The sequence below is a fragment of the Jaculus jaculus genome, chromosome 2, assembly GCF_020740685.1.
Source record: "Jaculus jaculus isolate mJacJac1 chromosome 2, mJacJac1.mat.Y.cur, whole genome shotgun sequence".
Lineage (NCBI taxonomy): Eukaryota > Metazoa > Chordata > Mammalia > Rodentia > Dipodidae > Jaculus > Jaculus jaculus.
In genome coordinates, this window is record NC_059103.1 from 175,474,210 (window position 1) to 175,493,314 (window position 19,105).

At 38.4% G+C, this 19,105-nt stretch overlaps 1 protein-coding gene across 2 annotated transcripts in view; it reads right to left on the reverse strand.

Moving 5' to 3' along the window:
* Nucleotides 1-19,105, reverse strand: part of Lrp12 (LDL receptor related protein 12) — an 89,389-nt gene that overhangs the window by 13,859 nt on the left and 56,425 nt on the right. For both annotated transcript variants that reach the window (XM_004663008.3, XM_004663007.3), the window contains one exon: nucleotides 728-863. In XM_004663008.3, coding sequence (XP_004663065.1) covers nucleotides 728-863 — 136 coding nt within the window. The remainder of the gene's footprint in view (nucleotides 1-727; nucleotides 864-19,105) is intronic.

Sequence of the window (19,105 nt, forward strand, 5' to 3'; positions counted from 1 at the left end):
GTCTGGATCCCCAGCGCCCAGGTAAATGCCAACTATTGTGTGCACCTGTGACCCCAGCACTGGGGAGGCAGAGAAAGGAGGACCACGGGGCCAAGCTGGCTAGCTGGACTAGCCAAACCTGTGAGCACAGTGTTCAGTAAGGGGTCCTGCCTCAGTAAGTGAGGTGGATAGAAACAGAGGGAGACACCACAGTTGACAAGCACAAACACGCATATGTATGTGAACACACACAGACAGAATGTACACACACATGCAAAAAAGCCTGAGAGCTGTAACTTAAGAGATCTTCTGTAAAATTTTACATTGCCCCATGAAAAAACACTTAGAAATTGAATATTTATGTAGATATTTGGTATGTGTGTATGCTAGCTCATGTGTGTAAGTGTGGGTGCATGCATGCCACAGCATGCATGTGGAGGTCACACGACAACTTTGATTAATGGACCATGCTTTCCACTTTGAGGTTGGGTTTCTTGGTGTATACCACTGCATTTGCCAAGCTAGCTGGCCCTACAGCTTCCAGATGACTTCCTGTCTCAACTTCTCTGCTCCCCCATGGCATGCTGGATTATAGATGCTAGTGCTACAGTGTCTGGCTTTATTTATGTGGGTTTCAAGGAGGTGAACTCACACTGGCATGGCAAGCACTTTACCCACTAAGACATCCTTCTTCCCTTGAATCCACAGTTTTATATAAAATATGTAATTAAAAAGGTATCAGAATTACCTTATAGTAATGATTTCCCCTGGGTTTGCCCTTATGAGCCAGCTACAGTTGGTTTTGGCAGGATATTCGGAAGGCCAGCCTGGACTTGTGATTATTCCACTCGGTGCTCGAATTTGTTCTGGAGTCTCTCCACAAGCTGGAAGACAGCCAAAGCAATCTTAGCTACTATTACACCTTAAAACACAGTATTAAATAAAACAGCATTCATTTAAAAAAACAAGCTTTACACTTCAAACCATATGCAGTAACATGTGGCTCACCAACCTTAGAAAGCTGCCATTACTCCACTGTGCTATGTTATTTTCTTCTTGTTTAGACAAAGACCTTTATCTTGATTAGGTATATGTTATGGGCAGGAAAAGATCTCTTCAAATCAGATCACTCAAAAATTGGGATTTTTCGGTTTAAGCATGGAAATTGATCAATGCTTCCATCTATCTCTTCCAAATTCACCTTTTAAATTTATTTTATTTATTGTGAATTATCTAATGTTCAATATTTATTGAATTACTGTGTTTTACAGCCTTACAGTCATCAGGTTGCTTTCAGTACACTTTAAATAAACACAAGATACTAGATGGTAACTTCTTGTTAGGAAGCTAGTGGGTGATTAAATACAAAGACTGAAAATCACTGTGAGTTGGTCCTGCATTTATTCTATTAATAATCCCCAACTTAATTATAGGGTAATAAATGTAACAGAGGCTATATAGTCTATTGAATTTAGGAATTAAATTTAATTTTAGTTTTAGGCATGAAATTTATATATTTTAGGTTAGGAATGCTAGGAAATATACCTTGTAGCTCTGAAAGCTTTATTGCTTAAAATCAATTCTTATTTCTATAGAACCCTTTCTCTGAAGAAAACTCATAATCAAGATTTTACAGTATATATTTTACTGCATAGAAAATGTTTGTGCCTAAAAGGAGTCTACTTTGACTTCAAGTGTACTGCAAAAGCAGTCTGGAGCTGACCCACTTTCAGATCATGGATACTGGTAGCTCAAGGTCCACGGCCACAGCACACCAAGAGCTCTACCTTCATCTCAGGCCTTGTCAAGGTTGCTGCTATTGGTTTCTTTTCCAATGTCATTATGTCTCATTAAGAGTAAACTTTCTGAGCCAGGTATGGTGGCACATGCTTGTGATCCCAACAGCAGAGGGTGGAGGCAGGAGGATCAAGAGTCAAAGTCATTTTGGGCTACATATAAGTTTGAGGCAAGGCTGAGATACACAAACCAAAAGCTTAAAAAAAAAAAATTCCCTTACAAGAAAAGATTTTAAGCGATGATATCTCAGAGAAAGATTAAATTTATCCAAACTTAATTCTATCTTAAGAACTTTATTGAAAATAAAGTACTAGTTTCCCTCCCAGTTTGCTGAGGTATCATCACAATAATTTCATAAAAAGATATCCTAAGACCTTCTTTTTCATTACCTTTTATCAAAGTATTCTGCACTTCCTAACATTCTGGAATTCTTAAATTCATGAAGACAGATATAAACATACAAACAAAATTAATCGTAACATGGATTCTCCCCTAATATGTAGAACTTTTCATTTTCATTAAAGATTTATCTACATTAAAGAGAATAACACATTTTGAGTTAATTCATATTTAATCTAGAACTACACTAGCAACTCAGTACCTACTTCATTACCAGCAGCAAGATGCAGCAGAAATCTGGATAGGAGTGTTGTGAGACAGAAGAGAAACTATTGACATTTAACTGAATGACAGACTACAGGGAAAAACTAGAAATAACATTATTTGGTTTTAAGGGAAAAAAATCCAAATGCATAGAAAAACCCATAGGTGGTGCTCTTATACCATAAACTAAGGTTCTGGTATGATACATAAAAATGTTTTAAATATTTATGTACAACTGTACAAGGATACAATATGCCACCATAAATAAATCTTAAGATTTATAATTTTATACTTCTAGCTCCATGTGTACTTTATTAACTAAAACATATATCGTATCTCTTAAGAAAAATAAAACTATAATATATAAAAATTTCTCCCTGAATTTATCATACTTATAATGACTTTGTTTTGCATGTCTGCAATATGACTGAATTTGACGTTTTGTTCTGGTGATTTTTCTTTGTTGTCATTATTTTCTTTTTCTTTTTGGTGGCATTGGGAATTAAACCCAGGGCCTTGTGCACTCTACCACTGAACTATATCCCTAGCCCTTTTCTGGTGATTTTTTTTTCATTTAAACAATGGTTCTTTAACTGGAAAACTCATTAAAATTGTATGTTTACTGGGATACCATGCAGTGCCATCAATGCATGTGTCACTGTATAACATGAACTCAGGTTAAACATATCACCTCAAATACTGACCAGTTCCTTATGGCGATCCAGTGGCTTTGGATCAGCACACTTATCCAAGTGGTACTGTGGACATTTGGGCAAATGCAATCTAGCACAGCCACAGCCTATACTCTTCTGTACCCAAGAGTTCATTCAAATTATCATAAAAGAAATTATGACAAATTTCCTTTCTTCTACTTTGGGTAAGACTTTGCCAATATGTACTGTTAGATATAAAATGGAAGATCTAGTTATCCATTCCACCTGCCACTTACTGGCTTCAATGACTTTGAATTAATAGTACTTGAGTCTTAATTTCTTCATATTAAAATAAGGAGATACTATTTGAGTATCTCTCTCCATTTCAGTCCTAAGTCATGCCTGTCTTTTTTCTCTCATCATGATGCTTCCACTGTGTTTGCAAAAGCTCTTTGGGATGCACCAATATCTTCTCCACACTGCATTTTCTCTTTGAGCTACTGAAACCACACTTTCAAATCTAACCTTACCCACAGCAACCATCACACGAGCAGGCAAAGGCTCAACTTACCACCAAATTCAATTCAAGTCCTCAAGCCCACTTGATCTTTCTAGAGCACCTGATATTGACTTCCCTTTTTCATGATCTTGCATACTACCTTAGCTGTGCTGACAACAACTCTTCTGGTTCTCCTCCTGACTGTTCTGCTGGGACTAGCACCTCCATTCTCAGCCTCTCCTGACAAGACAGTGTTAATAGGTAGTTCCCAACTCTTTTTTCTTTTTACTCTCAATGGAAGACTCCACCCACACCTACAATCTATATGTTATATGCTTAAAATCTCTAATCCAGAGACTTTGTATAGTCAAATGCTCACTGGATATTCCAACCTCAAGTTCAGTATGATCAGAACTATGCATTCCCCAAATTCTTCTCTTTATTCTATATTCTGAATCTTCCTTGGCTTGGGCATCATTCAGCTGAGAAAAGGAAGTTAGGTAAAGAGTAAATTTACTTCAAGAACACCACAGGCAATCTTAAGGATTTTCAAAGAAAGTACAGCAAGACTTGACAACGACTAAAACTAGAAATTTCAGTAAGATGCTAAGATTACTTTTACCACCTGTTAAGAGAAATAAGACTCATTTCATTGCCTACACACCTAACTGCCTCAATCTTCCAACTTGCTTTCTCTAAATCTTCCATTTCTTTCATTATTTCAGTGCTTTATAAGTAACCTCCCTACCCCAACTCTCCTAACACTTCAGCTCCAAAACATAACCCTACTATAATTTGAAGTGCTTTACTGTGATCAATGTGATTAAATTTAAGTCTCCATTTCCTCACTTTTAAATGGTATTGAAACCACCTACCAAGAAAGCTTGGCATGGTGGTGCACACACTTGATCCCAGCACGCTGGAGGCTGGGGTAGGAGGATTGCTAGGAGTTTGAGGTCAGCCTGGAACTGCAGAGTGAGTTTCAGGTCAGCCTAGGCTATACTGAGACCCTGCCTTGCAAAAAAGAAAACAAACCCACATACCCTGAGCATGAAGAGTAAAGAATACACACAACTATGTTAACAAAGGACTTAACACACTGCTTGGATTGGTTATAGTAAACTATCAACTAACATCACATGATATGCCAAATCAGATTGGTAAACAGTAGAGCCCAGAGGTCTACACTGAGAGCTGCTACTGTGTTTGGGCTCAGTGGGCAGGAGGCCAGTGACTGTTTACTATGTGCTCTAGAAAGAACAGGACATTATGATACTGACTTACTATCTTGCAAGCATAAAATCCAGGGTAAGGATGGAGGTGGGATACACACTCACAAAACTTTACTTTCATAACCTCTGCTTTAAATGAAAAGCTTATACATTTTTGCTCATTTAAACCTCAGCTTTCAAGATTTTGATCAAACTCTTAACTTATGGCACATCAATCTTTACTTTCTTTTACTTACATTCATTTAATCCATGCCTTCTCTACTGTGTATATATACATAATTATTGTAGCTACAGTCTAATTAATTCTTCAACAAGGGTTAGTTTATATGTAATTGGCAAGGGAAAAAACCTTGTTGGCATATCAAAAATTGTGTTTTTATTCCCAGCATGCTAATGGTTTGAGGTAGAATCTTTCAGTTAAGAAGAAAATATATAAGCCCATTATAAGTGCTTTCCTTTACTAAGCAAGAAGTGACTGCTGGCTTAAAGAGCTGCTTGCTCTCTTCTATACTACACTGCAAGTGGAGAAGGAGCTCCAGAGTAAATCACTCCTTACAGAAATAAAACACAGTACCTTCCTGGTGTTTGTTTAACTTATATTTTTGGTTTTGATTATTATAGTGGTTTTTGTTAGAAAAAATATCTTTAAAAGGGAAAGATACACCCCAGCATATGTGGTTGCAGAGTTCAGACCAATTCTAGGTACATATGTTCAGACTAATATTATGTTCTTGCTATACATAAAGGTCTATAGTTGTAAAAGATCTATTCAACACTACTTTTCTAAAAAGCCTGGTATATCACCATGTGAGTTTAAACACAGACCTAACATTATGTCAGAAATCACTATACTTTAGTCTTTATTCATTTTGCTTTCTTAATGCATTTAATTAAAAACACTCACTGTTCACAAAACACAAATATCAACAAAAATATGTTTTATTTGTTTTCATCAGTACCGTGAGATATAAACAAAATTTCAAGCATTTTGGGTAATAATGATATATGTGTACAGGTTTTATAAGGTTTTCAACAACCCCAGTATTACCTCCATGTGACAGGGTTCTAAGAATATTGTAGGATTCACTGAGGGCAGGAAGACTGAGAGCTTGAAGACCATTTTGGCTACAAAGTGAAACCCAGTCTCAAAAAAGGCACACTAGGGCTGGAGAGATGGCTTAGTGGTTAAGCGCTTGCCTGTGAAGCCTAAGGACCCCAGTTCGAGGCTCGATTCCCCAGGACCCATGTTAGCCAGATGCACAAGGGGGTGCATGCGTCTGGAGTTCATCTGCAGTGCCTGGAGGCCCTGGTGTGCCCATTCTCTCTCTCTCTGTTGCTCTCAAATAAATAATATAAAAATGAACAAAAAGACACTAAACAGAAAGAAAAAACAACAACAAGAGAAAGAAGCTTTAAAAGTATACAGTATCTTTTGGGTAAACATATATAGTGATTAGGCTAACAAGTCCTCAAAAGTCTACTTATTTAGGGCTGGAGAGATGGATTAGTGATTAAGGCACTTGCCTGTGAAGCCTAAGGACCCATGTTTGACTCTCCAGGTCCCATGTAAGCTAGAGGCAAAAAGTGATGCAAGCATGCAAGGTCACATATGCACACAAGTTGGTGTACACATGTTGAGTTTGGTTATAGAGGCTTGAGGCCCTTCTCTCTTTCTTTCTCCCTCCCTCACTCACTCACTCTTACTCTCTTGCATTAAAAAAGAAAAAGGCCAGTCTGTTGGCTGGTCTCGAAAAAAAAAGTCTATTTATTTAATTCACAGTAGACCTACTGTACAGGCATCTGACATAATTATCAAAACAAGAACATATGTATATCCCTGGTGGTTAAGAGACAGAAATGGCTTAGCTAAATACATACTGTTTTTTATTTGTTATGAATTCTGATAATTAGGAGAATATTTAATGAAGCATGGTTATAGAGACTGATGGATTTCTTATTAAGATTTTGATATTAGCTTCTTAGTTTAAAATACAAAGATATCATTGTACAGCTTAGAAAACAGCAAAAGGACATCAATAAATACTCAAGTCCTCTCCAAGTTTATACTGATAATATTTCAATATCCTCACAGAAAAGACACAGAACTGTAGCTCTAGAAGTATATTAATGCATCAGTCTAGTTTTAAAAATATACTTTTATTTATTTGCAAGCAGAGACATAAGAGAGAAGAAAGTGAGAGAGAATGGGTATGCCAGGGCCTCTAGCTGCTGCAAATGAACTCCTGATACATGTGCCACTTTGTGCATCTGGATTTACGTGGGTACTGGGGAATCAAGCTTCACAGGCAAATGCCTTAACCGCAGAGCCATCTGCCAGCTCTAGGTTTTTTCTTTTCTCTCTCTCTCTCTCTCTTTTTTTTTTTTTTTTTTTCCCGAGGTAGGGTCTCATGCTAGCTCAGGCTGACCTGGAATTCACTATGTAGTCTCAGGGTGGCCCCTAACTCACAGTGATCCTCCTACCTCTGCCTCCCTAGTGCTGGGATTAAAGGTGTGCACCACTATGCCCGCCTCTTCTTCTACTTTTTCTTCTTCTTCTTTTTTTTTTTAAAAAATAATCACTTAACAGTTGTAAGCATTCAGATGACAGCATTGAGATGACACGTGGAAGAGGACAGGATCACTTTAAATAATGTCACCCTTCAAGTTCAGATCTCAGTTTTTAAATTTAAGTCCAGAAAAAAAAAGTAAAAGGAAATTTATGACTAGAACTAATTATAAAAGAAAAAAATAAAATTTCCTGCTTAAATGATAAAAATACCTAAGTTGTTCTTCAAACTAACAAGGGTTGAACTTTATGGCAAAAAGCAGTTACAACTAAAAGGGACATGAGGGCTGGAGAGATGGCTTAGTGGTTAAGCGCTTGCCTGTGAAGCCTAAGGACCCCGGTTCGAGGCTCGGTTCCCCAGGTCCCATGTTAGCCAGATGCACAAGGGGGCGCACGTGTCTGGAGTTCGTTTGCAGAGGCTGGAAGCCCTGGCACGCTGTTGCAGTCCGGTTCGCATTGCTGTTAGAAATCACCCAACCAAGAGTAGCTTCTGGGAAAAAGAGATTTATTTTGGCTCACAGGCTCGAGGGGAAGCTCCACGATGGCAGGGAAAAACGATGGCATGAGCAGAGGGTGGACATCACCCCTTGGCCAATGTAAGGTGGAACACAGCAACAGGAGGGTGTGCCAAACACTGGCATGGGGAAACTGGCTATAAAGACCATAAGCCCGCCCCCAACAATACACTCCCTTCAGGAGGCATTAATTCCCAAATATCCATCAGCTGGGAACCTAGCATTCAGAACACCTAAGTTTATGGGGGACACCTGAATCAAACCACCACATTCCGCCCCTGGCCCCCATAAACCGATATCCATACATGATGTAAAATACAATGCATTCAGTCTGACTTTAAAAGTCCCCATAGTTTTTATCAATTCCAATGATGTTCATACATCCCCATAGTTCAAGATCTCTTAACTGAGCCATAATACCAAAATATAACCTCAAAAAACCCATAATGGCACAGAATAAATATTCACACTGCAAAAGATGGCATTAGGCATAACAAAGAAACATTCAACCAATACAAGATTTAAAACAACCAGGGCAAACATCAAACTCTGTAGCTTCAAGTCCAGCAACTCTAGCCAGTGACAAATCTTCAAGTCCGATAATTCTAACCAGCAACAAGTCTCTGGCATTCCAATTCCGCCCCTCCAGCTAGGCTACTCACAGACCTGGGAAACTTCATCAGGGCCGGCAGCTCCTCGGCAGCCATCTCATGGTCCCGGCATCTCCACTGGGTCTTCACTGCAAGCCACGGTTTGTCCTCATGGCCCCATGGTGTCTCTATGCAGGCAACCAGCAAACCCGCTTCACACTGCCCATGGCCATTTCCAAAACACAAGACCGTGTTGCAAACTCAATGACCCTCTTTCCAGCATTTCTTATACTCCACAATACCAGGTAGGGTGCCAATTTGTTAATCCAGGGGGGATTAAAGCAGACTTTGAAGAACAGGACACTCCTTGAGCACTCAGACCCCTTCAAAAGAGTTGACATTCTTCTTGTTGCCCTAGCGCAGGTCAGCTAGCCCAGTCTCAAAGGTTGTAATCTCTCAGTTGCAGCTGAACGGGCAGCAGTTCACCCAAAGATTTTCCTTTCTGTGCCATATCTCTCTGCACACACCAGTTCATTTCTACGCTAAGCAACCCAGCACAACTTCTCAGGTCATGGGCACAAGAGCAAGCTTCTCACACAAACTGCCAGCCCAGTCCAGGCACAGCTCTTTCTCACCCTCATAAGCCAAACCTCACAGTCCATAGTTCTTACTGCATTCAGGTCTTAGAGCTCAAACCAGAATAGTCCATTAAGCTGTACTTACAGCACTGCAAGGCATCTCTTAGGCCAAGGTTTCAACTCCTTCCACATTCCTCTTGAAAATCAGCTTCAAAAGGCTGAAGCCACATAGTCAGGTGTCTAGCAGCAATCCCACTCCTTGGTACCACTTTACTATTGCAGTCGGTTCGCATTGCTGTTAGAAATCACCAACCAAGAGTAGCTTCTGGGAAAAAGAGATTTATTTTGGCTCACAGGCTCGAGGGGAAGCTCCACGATGGCAGGGAAAAACGATGGCATGAGCAGAGGGTGGACATCACCCCCTGGCCAACGTAAGGTGGAACACAGCAACAGGAGGGTGTGCCAAACACTGGCATGGGGAAACTGGCTATAAAGACCATAAGCCCGCCCCCAACAATACACTCCCTTCAGGAGGCATTAATTCCCAAATATCCATCAGCTGGGAACCTAGCATTCAGAACACCTAAGTTTATGGGGGACACCTGAATCAAACCACCACACACGCCCATTCTCTCTCCCTCTATCTGTCTTTCTCTCTGTGTCTGTCGCTCTCAAATAAATAAATTAAAAAAAAATAAAAGGGACATGAAATTTATATGCTTTTTTTTCTTATTTTATTTATTTAATTTTATTGTTTGATTTTTCAACGGAGGGTCTTGCTGTAGCCCAGTTTAACCTGGAATTTACTCAGTAGTCTCAGGGTGGCCCAGAACTCAGTGTTGAGATTAAAGGGGTGTGCCACCATGTTTGGCCTGTGTTTTTTTCTTTTTGTAATTCAAAAATACAAGTAGTACAAAAGCTATACTCACTGGCCATTTAATTTCATAGACCAACTATGAAGGGTCCAAAAGAAATAAGAAAGTCTGTATTTTTATGGAAATAATAGGTGTGTAACAATTATGTAAGTTTATCAATTTTATTCCAGAAACACATAACAATTGCTATGAGAATACACTATAAGATGATATACTTTAAAATGATATTTTGTATATCTAAAGTAACTAAAGCAAACTTCACATGTGAAGTTACATATGTGGTATACACACTACCAAATCACTTGAATGATATTGTTTCCTGTCACACTAAGTTTATCTTGGTTTGACAGTAATCTGTGGAATTGAGCCATTAAGTTCTTCTATTTTGGAATGCATCCTTTTAAATTCTCCTACATCTGTTTATGTTGTAAAGAAACAAAACTTTTGTTCACAGTCAAGTTTAACCTCCCTGTTCTATTGTTATATACTGCAGTGGGTTTTCCTTGTGTGTGTGAGCATTTTTTTTTCTTCTTCTTCTGTTTAATACCATATACTATACACACGGGAAGAAAAACTACTGAGTCAAAGAGATAAGCTAAAAAGAGAATATGCAAGTACGAGCATACTATTAAGAAGGGGGTGGGGCTGGAGAGATGGCTGGGAGGTCAAGGCTCTTGCCTACAAAGCATAATGGCCTGGGTTTCATTGCCCAGTACCCATCTAAAGCTAGATGCACAAAGTGGTGCATGCATCTGGAGTTCATTTGCAGTGGATAGAGGCTCTGGTGTGTCCATACTTCTCTGTGTCTCTGTTTCTGTCTGTATCTCTCTGCTTGCAAGTAAATAAATAAAAAGGAGCTGATTCCAATGGAATTAGTGCACTTTTTGAAAAATACAGTTTCTGGAATAAACAAAATCAGTCAGCAAATTGTGACTGTCAAGGGGTCATACAGGATGAAAAAGGAAAGGTTCTGAAGTGAATTATGCAATACAATATATGGAAGGTACTGTTCCTCTGCAACAATAAAAACCAGTGACACAGAGAGAAACTCATAGCTAGACAAGTGGCATGGATACCACACATCCACTGACCCACTATTGATTTACGAGAACAGCAGCAATTTGAAAAACCCATACGATGCACAGCACTGAGAAGGAAATTTCTGTGAAGATCACCCAAGTGAGAAGCAGATCCCATGGCTATGATAATGTTAAAAATCAGTTAGCAGGGCTGGAGAGATGGTTTAGCAGTTAAGCACTTGCCTGTGAAGCCTAAGGATCCTGGATCGAGGCTCTAGCCTAACAGAACTGTCAGAACAGTCAACATAATGAGGATGGACAGGAAGGAGACAGAGATTGGGCATGTGTCATATTTCCCAAAAAGTACTTAAAACTGCTTGTGTGGGTATGTACATATGTATTGTGTGTGTGTGTGTGTGTGTGTGTGTGTGTGTGTGTGTGTATGCAGGTACACAAACTCACCCACCTACCTACCTATTTATTTATTTACTTAAAGAAGTCAGGACCGAGGGAGATGGAGCAATGGGAAAAGTGCTTGCTGTGTAAGCAAGATGACCCAAATTTGACCCCTTAGCATCCACATATAAGCCAAGGGTGGAGGCATAGCGACTGTGATCCCGGAGTGTGGGATGTGAAGCCAGAGATCTCCAGAGATACCTTGTCTTTTTATTTTATTTTTATTTTTATTTGACAGAGAAGGAGGGGGAGAGAGAGAGAAAATGGGCACACCAGGGCCTCCAGCCACTGCAGATGAATTCCAGACATGTGTGCCCTTTTGTGCATCTGGCTAACATTGGTCTTGGGGAATAGAACCTGGGTCCTTGGCTTTGCAGGCAAACCCCTTAAGCACTAAGCCATCCCTCCAGCCCAAGACCCTGTCTTAAAAAGTAAAGGTGAAGAGTGACTGAGGATGTCACCTGATATTGACCTCTGATCTCTACACACACATGCACACCCTCACATGTGCACCCTCATGCCACACATACACAAGCACACACACACAAAGTAAGTAAGAAATACAGAGTATAACTCAGTAGTAGAGTCCTTACTTAGTGTGTAGGAGGCCTCTGGACAGTCCCTAGTGAGACACACACACACACACACACACACACACACACACACACACACACACACACACACGAAAACTGAACTTTTCCTTTTATGGAAATAATTAGTATTCCTTTAACACAAATACTTGCCAGTCTAAAATGCTGTGGTGGTTTCAATAGAATAGATGGCCTCCAATATATTCAGTTGTTTGTAGTTTGCATCTGCTGGCTACCTGGCTGGAGGCAATGTCACTGGGTGATCTTAAGGTGTGGTGGTGGGTTTCAGATTTCAATCTAAAGATATGCAAAGTGTGCCTAGCTGGAGTTCCTGAAGTGTGCTTTAGGCTTGTACTTCTTTCTCTTCACTTGGGCCTGTGAAGGCAGGCCAGCTTCTTCTGCCATTATGGAACTTCCCCTGGATCTGTAAGCTTCAATAAATCCCTTCCTCCATAACTGTGCCTGGTCTGAAAGTTCATCTCAGTGAACCTGAATCTGTCTGCTACGAATGGTAAAGTTTAAAAAGGTAAAAATCAGTACAACTACAAAACATGTTATCCATATAACACTTCTACTCAAGACTCTAGCTACTCTCATTGCAATTACTAAAAATCCTACATCCAGCTGTTTGTAATTTACATTCACATGCCACTGCATTAGTACAGATACCGAAGAATGAATGCATCAACTGAATTATTCCCAAGAAACCAATTATTTTACTTGGACATTAGCACTAATCAGGTAATTCCAAAGTTTAGTCAAGATTACAAATGCCTAGAACAATGATAAAGATTAGGTGGCAGTAAAATATAACACACAATAAAGTCAAAAGAGGCACAGTATATACAGTGATAAGAAGGAAAAACCGAAAAACAACACAAAAATGAAGAAAGCAATGAAATGGACTAGAACTACACTAAAAGAAACTACCCATTCCCTCAAAAATCTCTAAGTATTAAGAACAAATTTGAATTTGCTAGCCAAGCACAAGATAAAATGAGTAGGGAGGATTCATCCTTTTATACATTTTTTTAAAGAAGCATGAGGAAAATTTTGTTTCCCAGCAAGGGAGTAAAATCTACTTTCTAACTTGTACTCTACAATAGACTCAAATGCTAAACAAGTTACTACTTCTATTTTCTGAATGGGGAAAACTATTAATCTATGACTACTGCTAAAAGCATTGAAGAGACAGGTGGAAAACAGTACTTAAGCCAACAAAATGGCCTTGGACCTCATCACTTTCTAAGGCCAGCTTTGACACAGGGTACATTCACATCTAGCAGTATTCTAATCATTATGTCTTTTTAGAAAGGCAATAACCAAAAACAAACACAGCACTCAGTGTGCTTTAACTACCCTCTGTTTTGTTCTGGTTACTATATTTCTACTAGTGCAGTTTAAGATCAAATCAGTCCTTTACCTGTACTGGGCTATTAGTAAACAGATATCCAAAGTTCAGCTTGCTTACCTGCTTAAGTCAGGTTCCTGCAACTGTAACAGAAGATCTGAGATAATTAACTCACAAAGAAAAATGGGTTTCTTTTGGCTCACAGCTTTGGTGGTCTCAGTCTATGATCAACTGATGGGCCCTCTGCTTTGGTGAGGCAACACATCATGGTGGGAGAATCTGGTGCCTCATCATAAGCCAGGGAACCAAAGAGAGTAAGAAGGGACCAGAGGCCTACAACTCCCTTTGATGGCAAACCCCCGATGATCCAAAGACCTACTGTAGTCCTAACCTCTTCAAGTCTCCACCTTTTCCCAATAACACTACCCTGGGGCCTTAGCCTTAAACACATGGATCTTTGGGAACACAATGACCCAATCTTTAACACCAGCTAAGTAACTGGGTTGTGTACAAAATAGTTGTACAGTTGGCAAAATTACAGATAACTAATATGCTATCATCCTTTGAAATGCTTTCTCAAAGTAACAAGATTGCAAAGCTATCACATATTGGAACCAATCTTATATAACTGCACTGAGTCTGGCCAGCTTTGCTTTTATCACCTAAGGATCTCACATTGTCCCAGTACAGTATGTTCTGTTGTAGTCCAGTAACCACATGAATTGCTCTAATACTGAGCTTATCTATTGTTTATTATCATAATTTAACTTAAAAACACATAGTGATCTTATGAAATACAGGTATTCTATGAATAATTAGTAACATAAAAACATGATTGATAATATATTTACTATAAAGTATTATTGAATAAAAATAACAAGATTAATTATTTAGCATATAAAATTGTCATAACTCCCACTACTTTCCTCTCTAAAACTTACAGGGGGTTCTCTACTTTAGTATTTGGAGCATTTTATGAATAAATTCTCTAAATGTAGGTAACAACTTAAAAAATTAATACTGGTAAAGTGCATTGTTTTCCTTAAAAATGTACCTACACTCATTTTCTTCATTTGAAGGGTAGTTTCTTGAATTCACATTACGTTCCCTTTTTATGTTCTGAAAGCTTAAAACCTCTAATGGATTCCTTACTAAGGAGATAATAAACTTTCATTTCTTTCTGTATTTGAAATATGGATAAAAGTCATTGATCAAATGAACCAGTCAAATTCTTTTCAATAGCTTTAAAAGAGGTTCAAGTATTTGATGGAATGATTATAAAATAATATTAAAATCCCATAGGAAAGGTGCCAAGAGCCATTTGACTGGCTTATCTATGTAACTTTTCTGTATATAAAACTTAAGTATAAAGTGGCATCAAAAACAATTTAAGCTTTATTTCCTTTCAGATTCTTTATTTACAAGATCTTAAAAATTATAAGATAATGAATGTTTGATCAGACTACATATTCTTCACAGAGACTTTAAAATACCACCTTATGATATTCAAACTTAAAACATTGGTTAACAACAAAAGCCATGGGACTGGGAGATGGCTTAGCTGGTAGTGCTCGTCTGGGGGCTCCTGGGTCATAATTCTATCCTCGGTACTTTCAACTCTTGATAATAAATGGTAGGAACATCTGCAATCTATTACCACTGCTGAACTTTAAGTAACATGTTAATTCTAACATTAGAAAAACAAAACAGAAACAGGACTCGGAAGGTGGCTCAGAGGCTAAGAGCACTTGCTACTTTCCATATGAGGGTTTTGGAGGGCCTGAGGCCACCCCACTTAGGCACCCAGTACCCAAGTCAAAAGCTGGGCATGATCACACAGATCTGTAATTGCTAGGGCTTGCTGACCAAGAACAGTAGTGGTTCCAGGTGGGAGGAGAAGGGGAAACACTAGGTTTCCAGGAAATATGCTGATGAGCGACAGGAGGGCACCCAAAATGCTCTTCTGGCCTCTAAAAGGCACATACGTACACAGGATGTGCACATGTACTCATGTATCACACCACACATATGCTACACACACAAGTAACAGCCCTTCCACCTATAGCAGCAAGCTCCTATGTCTGTCCTGACTAGTATCAGGATTTGTTTTTAAACTTTAGACTAGTTTTTACCTAATTATACAGCGAAATCCATTTTATTTTATTTACTTATTTATTTATTTATTTATTTATTTATTTATTTTGGTTGGTTGTTTACAATATCACATCTCTAGGCCATAAAGCAAATACAGGCAATCAGTTACATTTTTCTTTTTTTCTTTATTTTTTTTGTTAACAAGGTAGAGAAAATAAAAATTGAGACTTAAAAAGAAACACAAAAGAAAAACCACTAAATAAGAAAACAGATGATACCTAATATAAATGTCCTCATAAACTGCAAACAGGTGTGTAAAATGGTTCAATCCCTTTGAAAGCAATCTGTCAACATGCTTCTAGGACCATTAAATTATTTATGACTTTTGATAAAATAATAGCATTTCTAGAAACTAATACTAAGGATGTATTTTTAGAAATTAAAAACAAACTAGAGGTATCTTGATCTATCTTCTGCAGCATAATTCACACTAGGAGAACTTGCTGGAAAAATGTATTGGTCTATTCGGAAGCATTCATTACATGTAGGCACTTGATGGGGATTTTAGGCAGAAAAATAATGGATATAAACACTAACAAAAACTGTATTCTATAAAATGCTAAGTATAAAAGGCAGGAGATACAATAATTGCAAATAAAACAATTTTTTTAAAAAATTATTTTATTTATTTATTTGAAAGAACAAAAGAGGGAGAGAGAAAAGAGGGGGAGGGAAAATGAGAAAGGTGTGCCAGGACCTCCAGCTGCTGTAAATGAACTCCAGATGCATATGATACCTTGTGCATCTGGCTTACATGGGCATTGGAGAATCAAACCCAGATCCTCTGACTTTGCAGGCCAACACCTTAAGTGCTAAGTCATTCCTCCGGCCATCAGATATTTTATTTTTATTTATTCTTAGAGAGATAGAGAATAGGTGCACCAGGTCCTCTAACCACTATAAACAAGGTGCAGATGCATGTGCTATCATGTGCATCTGGAGAATCGAACCTATGTCATTAGACTTCACAGGCAAATGCATTAACTGCTAAGTCATCTCTCTAGCCCACAACTATTTTTAAGTATGCACAGACAAGACACAAATATAATAAATCAAAATACTATTATACAAAGGGGATGTGGCAGTTTGAATGTATGGCCCCACAGACTTGGGTATTTTATTAAAATAGAGCTTGCAGGTTTGAGAGATGGCTTAGTAATTAAGGCACTTGCCTGTGAAGCCTAAAGGACCCAGGCTTTATTTTTTACTTTTTTATTTTTTGGTTTTTCAAGGTAGGGTTTCACTCTGGCCTAGGCTGACCTGGAATAACTATGCAGTCTCAGGGTGGCCTTGAACTGCATTTGGTCTGAAGTCTCCCCTGCAATGTGAAGCTGACTGCAACATAGCGTAAGGTTAATGGGTGATTTTTTTTTCAAATCCTTTTACCTTTTATATTTCTTTCTAAATATTTCATGAGACCATGTAATGAATAAATAGAATATAACTTAGAAATAAAATATAACTTAGAAATAACCACAAAAAGGGAGAGCACTGAATGATTGATTCAAGTCAATATTACAAATTACAGACTAAAGATTTAGTTTAAAGCAAATATACCTTAACAATTAAATATATTTGTTTGGCATGTGCACAGGTCTTGTTTTAATCAACCTGACCTATTATATGTTCCATTCCATGCAGCAAACAAGCTATACTTTAGATACTTTCAAAAAGTCAAAAATTGAAAAGAACAGGAGACATATAGACTTATTTTTTTACAACAACATTAAAATATCCTTCCTATTTACACATACAATTAACAGTTTCCAAGATATAATATCAAAATGATTTTCATGTACTATTAGATTTACAAAAACACCATTTGCCTATTCGCATTTCTCTATTTTATGTAAGAATGAGGACAAAATTCCATCTGATAAAAAGTTCCAGATTAAAAAGAAAAACTAAGCTGGGCATGGTGGTGCATGCCTTTAATCCCAGCACTTGGAGACATAGGTAGGAGGATTCATCCTGAGATTACACAGTGAATTCCAGGTCAGCCTACCTCGAAAGACCAGGAGGAAAAAAAAAAAAAAGAGAGAGAGAAAATAAGATAGATTTCTGGTTAAGATGGTGGCATAGGAGCCACACCAAAACAGCTTAGGGGAGAAAAGGCCAAAGAAAACCAGCAAAATACACTCTCCTACTCAAAAGGGAAGGTGTATAATAAATTATCAACCACAGCAGAGAAGGAGGAGAGATCACAGAATCTAGAGACCACAGAAGCAGGCAGAAGAGGCTCCAGCCCATGTGGCCAGACACCAGGCTTGGCCTGAGCCACAGGAAAAGCCAGGTGAGGGGATTTTCCACTCACACCAGTCTCCTTGAAAACTCAAGAAACATGAAGGGAGGAAAGCAGGGACCAACTTAGTGGCTTGAGGGGAAAAGGATTGCCAGGACCAGTGAAAGAACTTTAGCCACCATCCACAGTCTCACCTCCCCCACCATCAGCACAAGCGCTAGCAAGCACCAGAGACCTGGGGAAGGGAGCTCACTTACACAGTGCCCGGCACAGAGCAGTGACCCACCAACCCAGCCAGCCTACTTGAGCCCACAGTGCAACAAAGAGGGACCCAAGTGGGCATGCATCATAATTGAGACAAAGCCATCCCAAAAGGCAACTGAGATTACACCAGGTCAGTACCTGCCAAGTAAGCCTGGTATAGGCTTGCATCAAAAGTGCAAATTGCACCTTCTATGTCAAGTTAAATTATATGTTAAATCTGATGTATGGTCAGATTTGCAATTCTTAAATATTAAACATATTTCAATAATTAAATATATTCTGGGCTTGTCATTTGTTGTTTCCTGATTCATAGTGCCTTTGTCTCCTCTTCTGTCATTCGTTGGGGAAGGGTCTCATTCAGTCACAAGCTGACTTAGAACCCTGTACAGACCAGAAATCTTAGCCTCCCAGTTGACAGATCCGTAGGGACTATGACTTTGTTAGAGGCTGTCATAATACCTATTCTTGCATAAATACTCTGTGCTGGATTTCATTGAATGAGTACATTGTTTAGTTAAATTTTAGAATCTGCCTGTATTTTGTTTGACTCAGCCTACTTGAATACTGATAGCTGGCAAACCCAACACCTAGATTCGCTTTTGGGGTTACTCTGAGAGTCTTAAGAGCCACACCTAGCACCTTAAGCTCCTACCCTGAAGATATGTAACATCAGATTGATTGATTCATCTAATAGTAATGCAGTTAATTACAAAATCCAAGCATTAAATTAATCCAAGATATAAAAATCTCTACATTATAATAGAAGAAACACAAAAAATCAAGACAATATAAATCTACCAAAAAGTATTAATGCATCAGAAATGACCTCCAGTGAGACTAATTTAGAGAAAATGCCTGAGAAAAATTACAAGAGAATTATTATAAATATGTTCAAAGAAATCAAAGAGGAAATCAAAAGAGTCAAAGAAGACATAGGAAACCAATTTAATGAAATAAGGAGGTCAATATAAGATGTAAATAAGGAAATAGAAATAGTAAAGAAAAACCTGTCAGATATACTAGCAATGAAGAACACAGTCAATGAAATAAAAAACTTTGTAGAAAATCCCACCAGTTGAATGGATGAAGGAAAAAATAGAATCTGTAATATAGAAGACCAGGTGGCAGATCTAATACAGTCC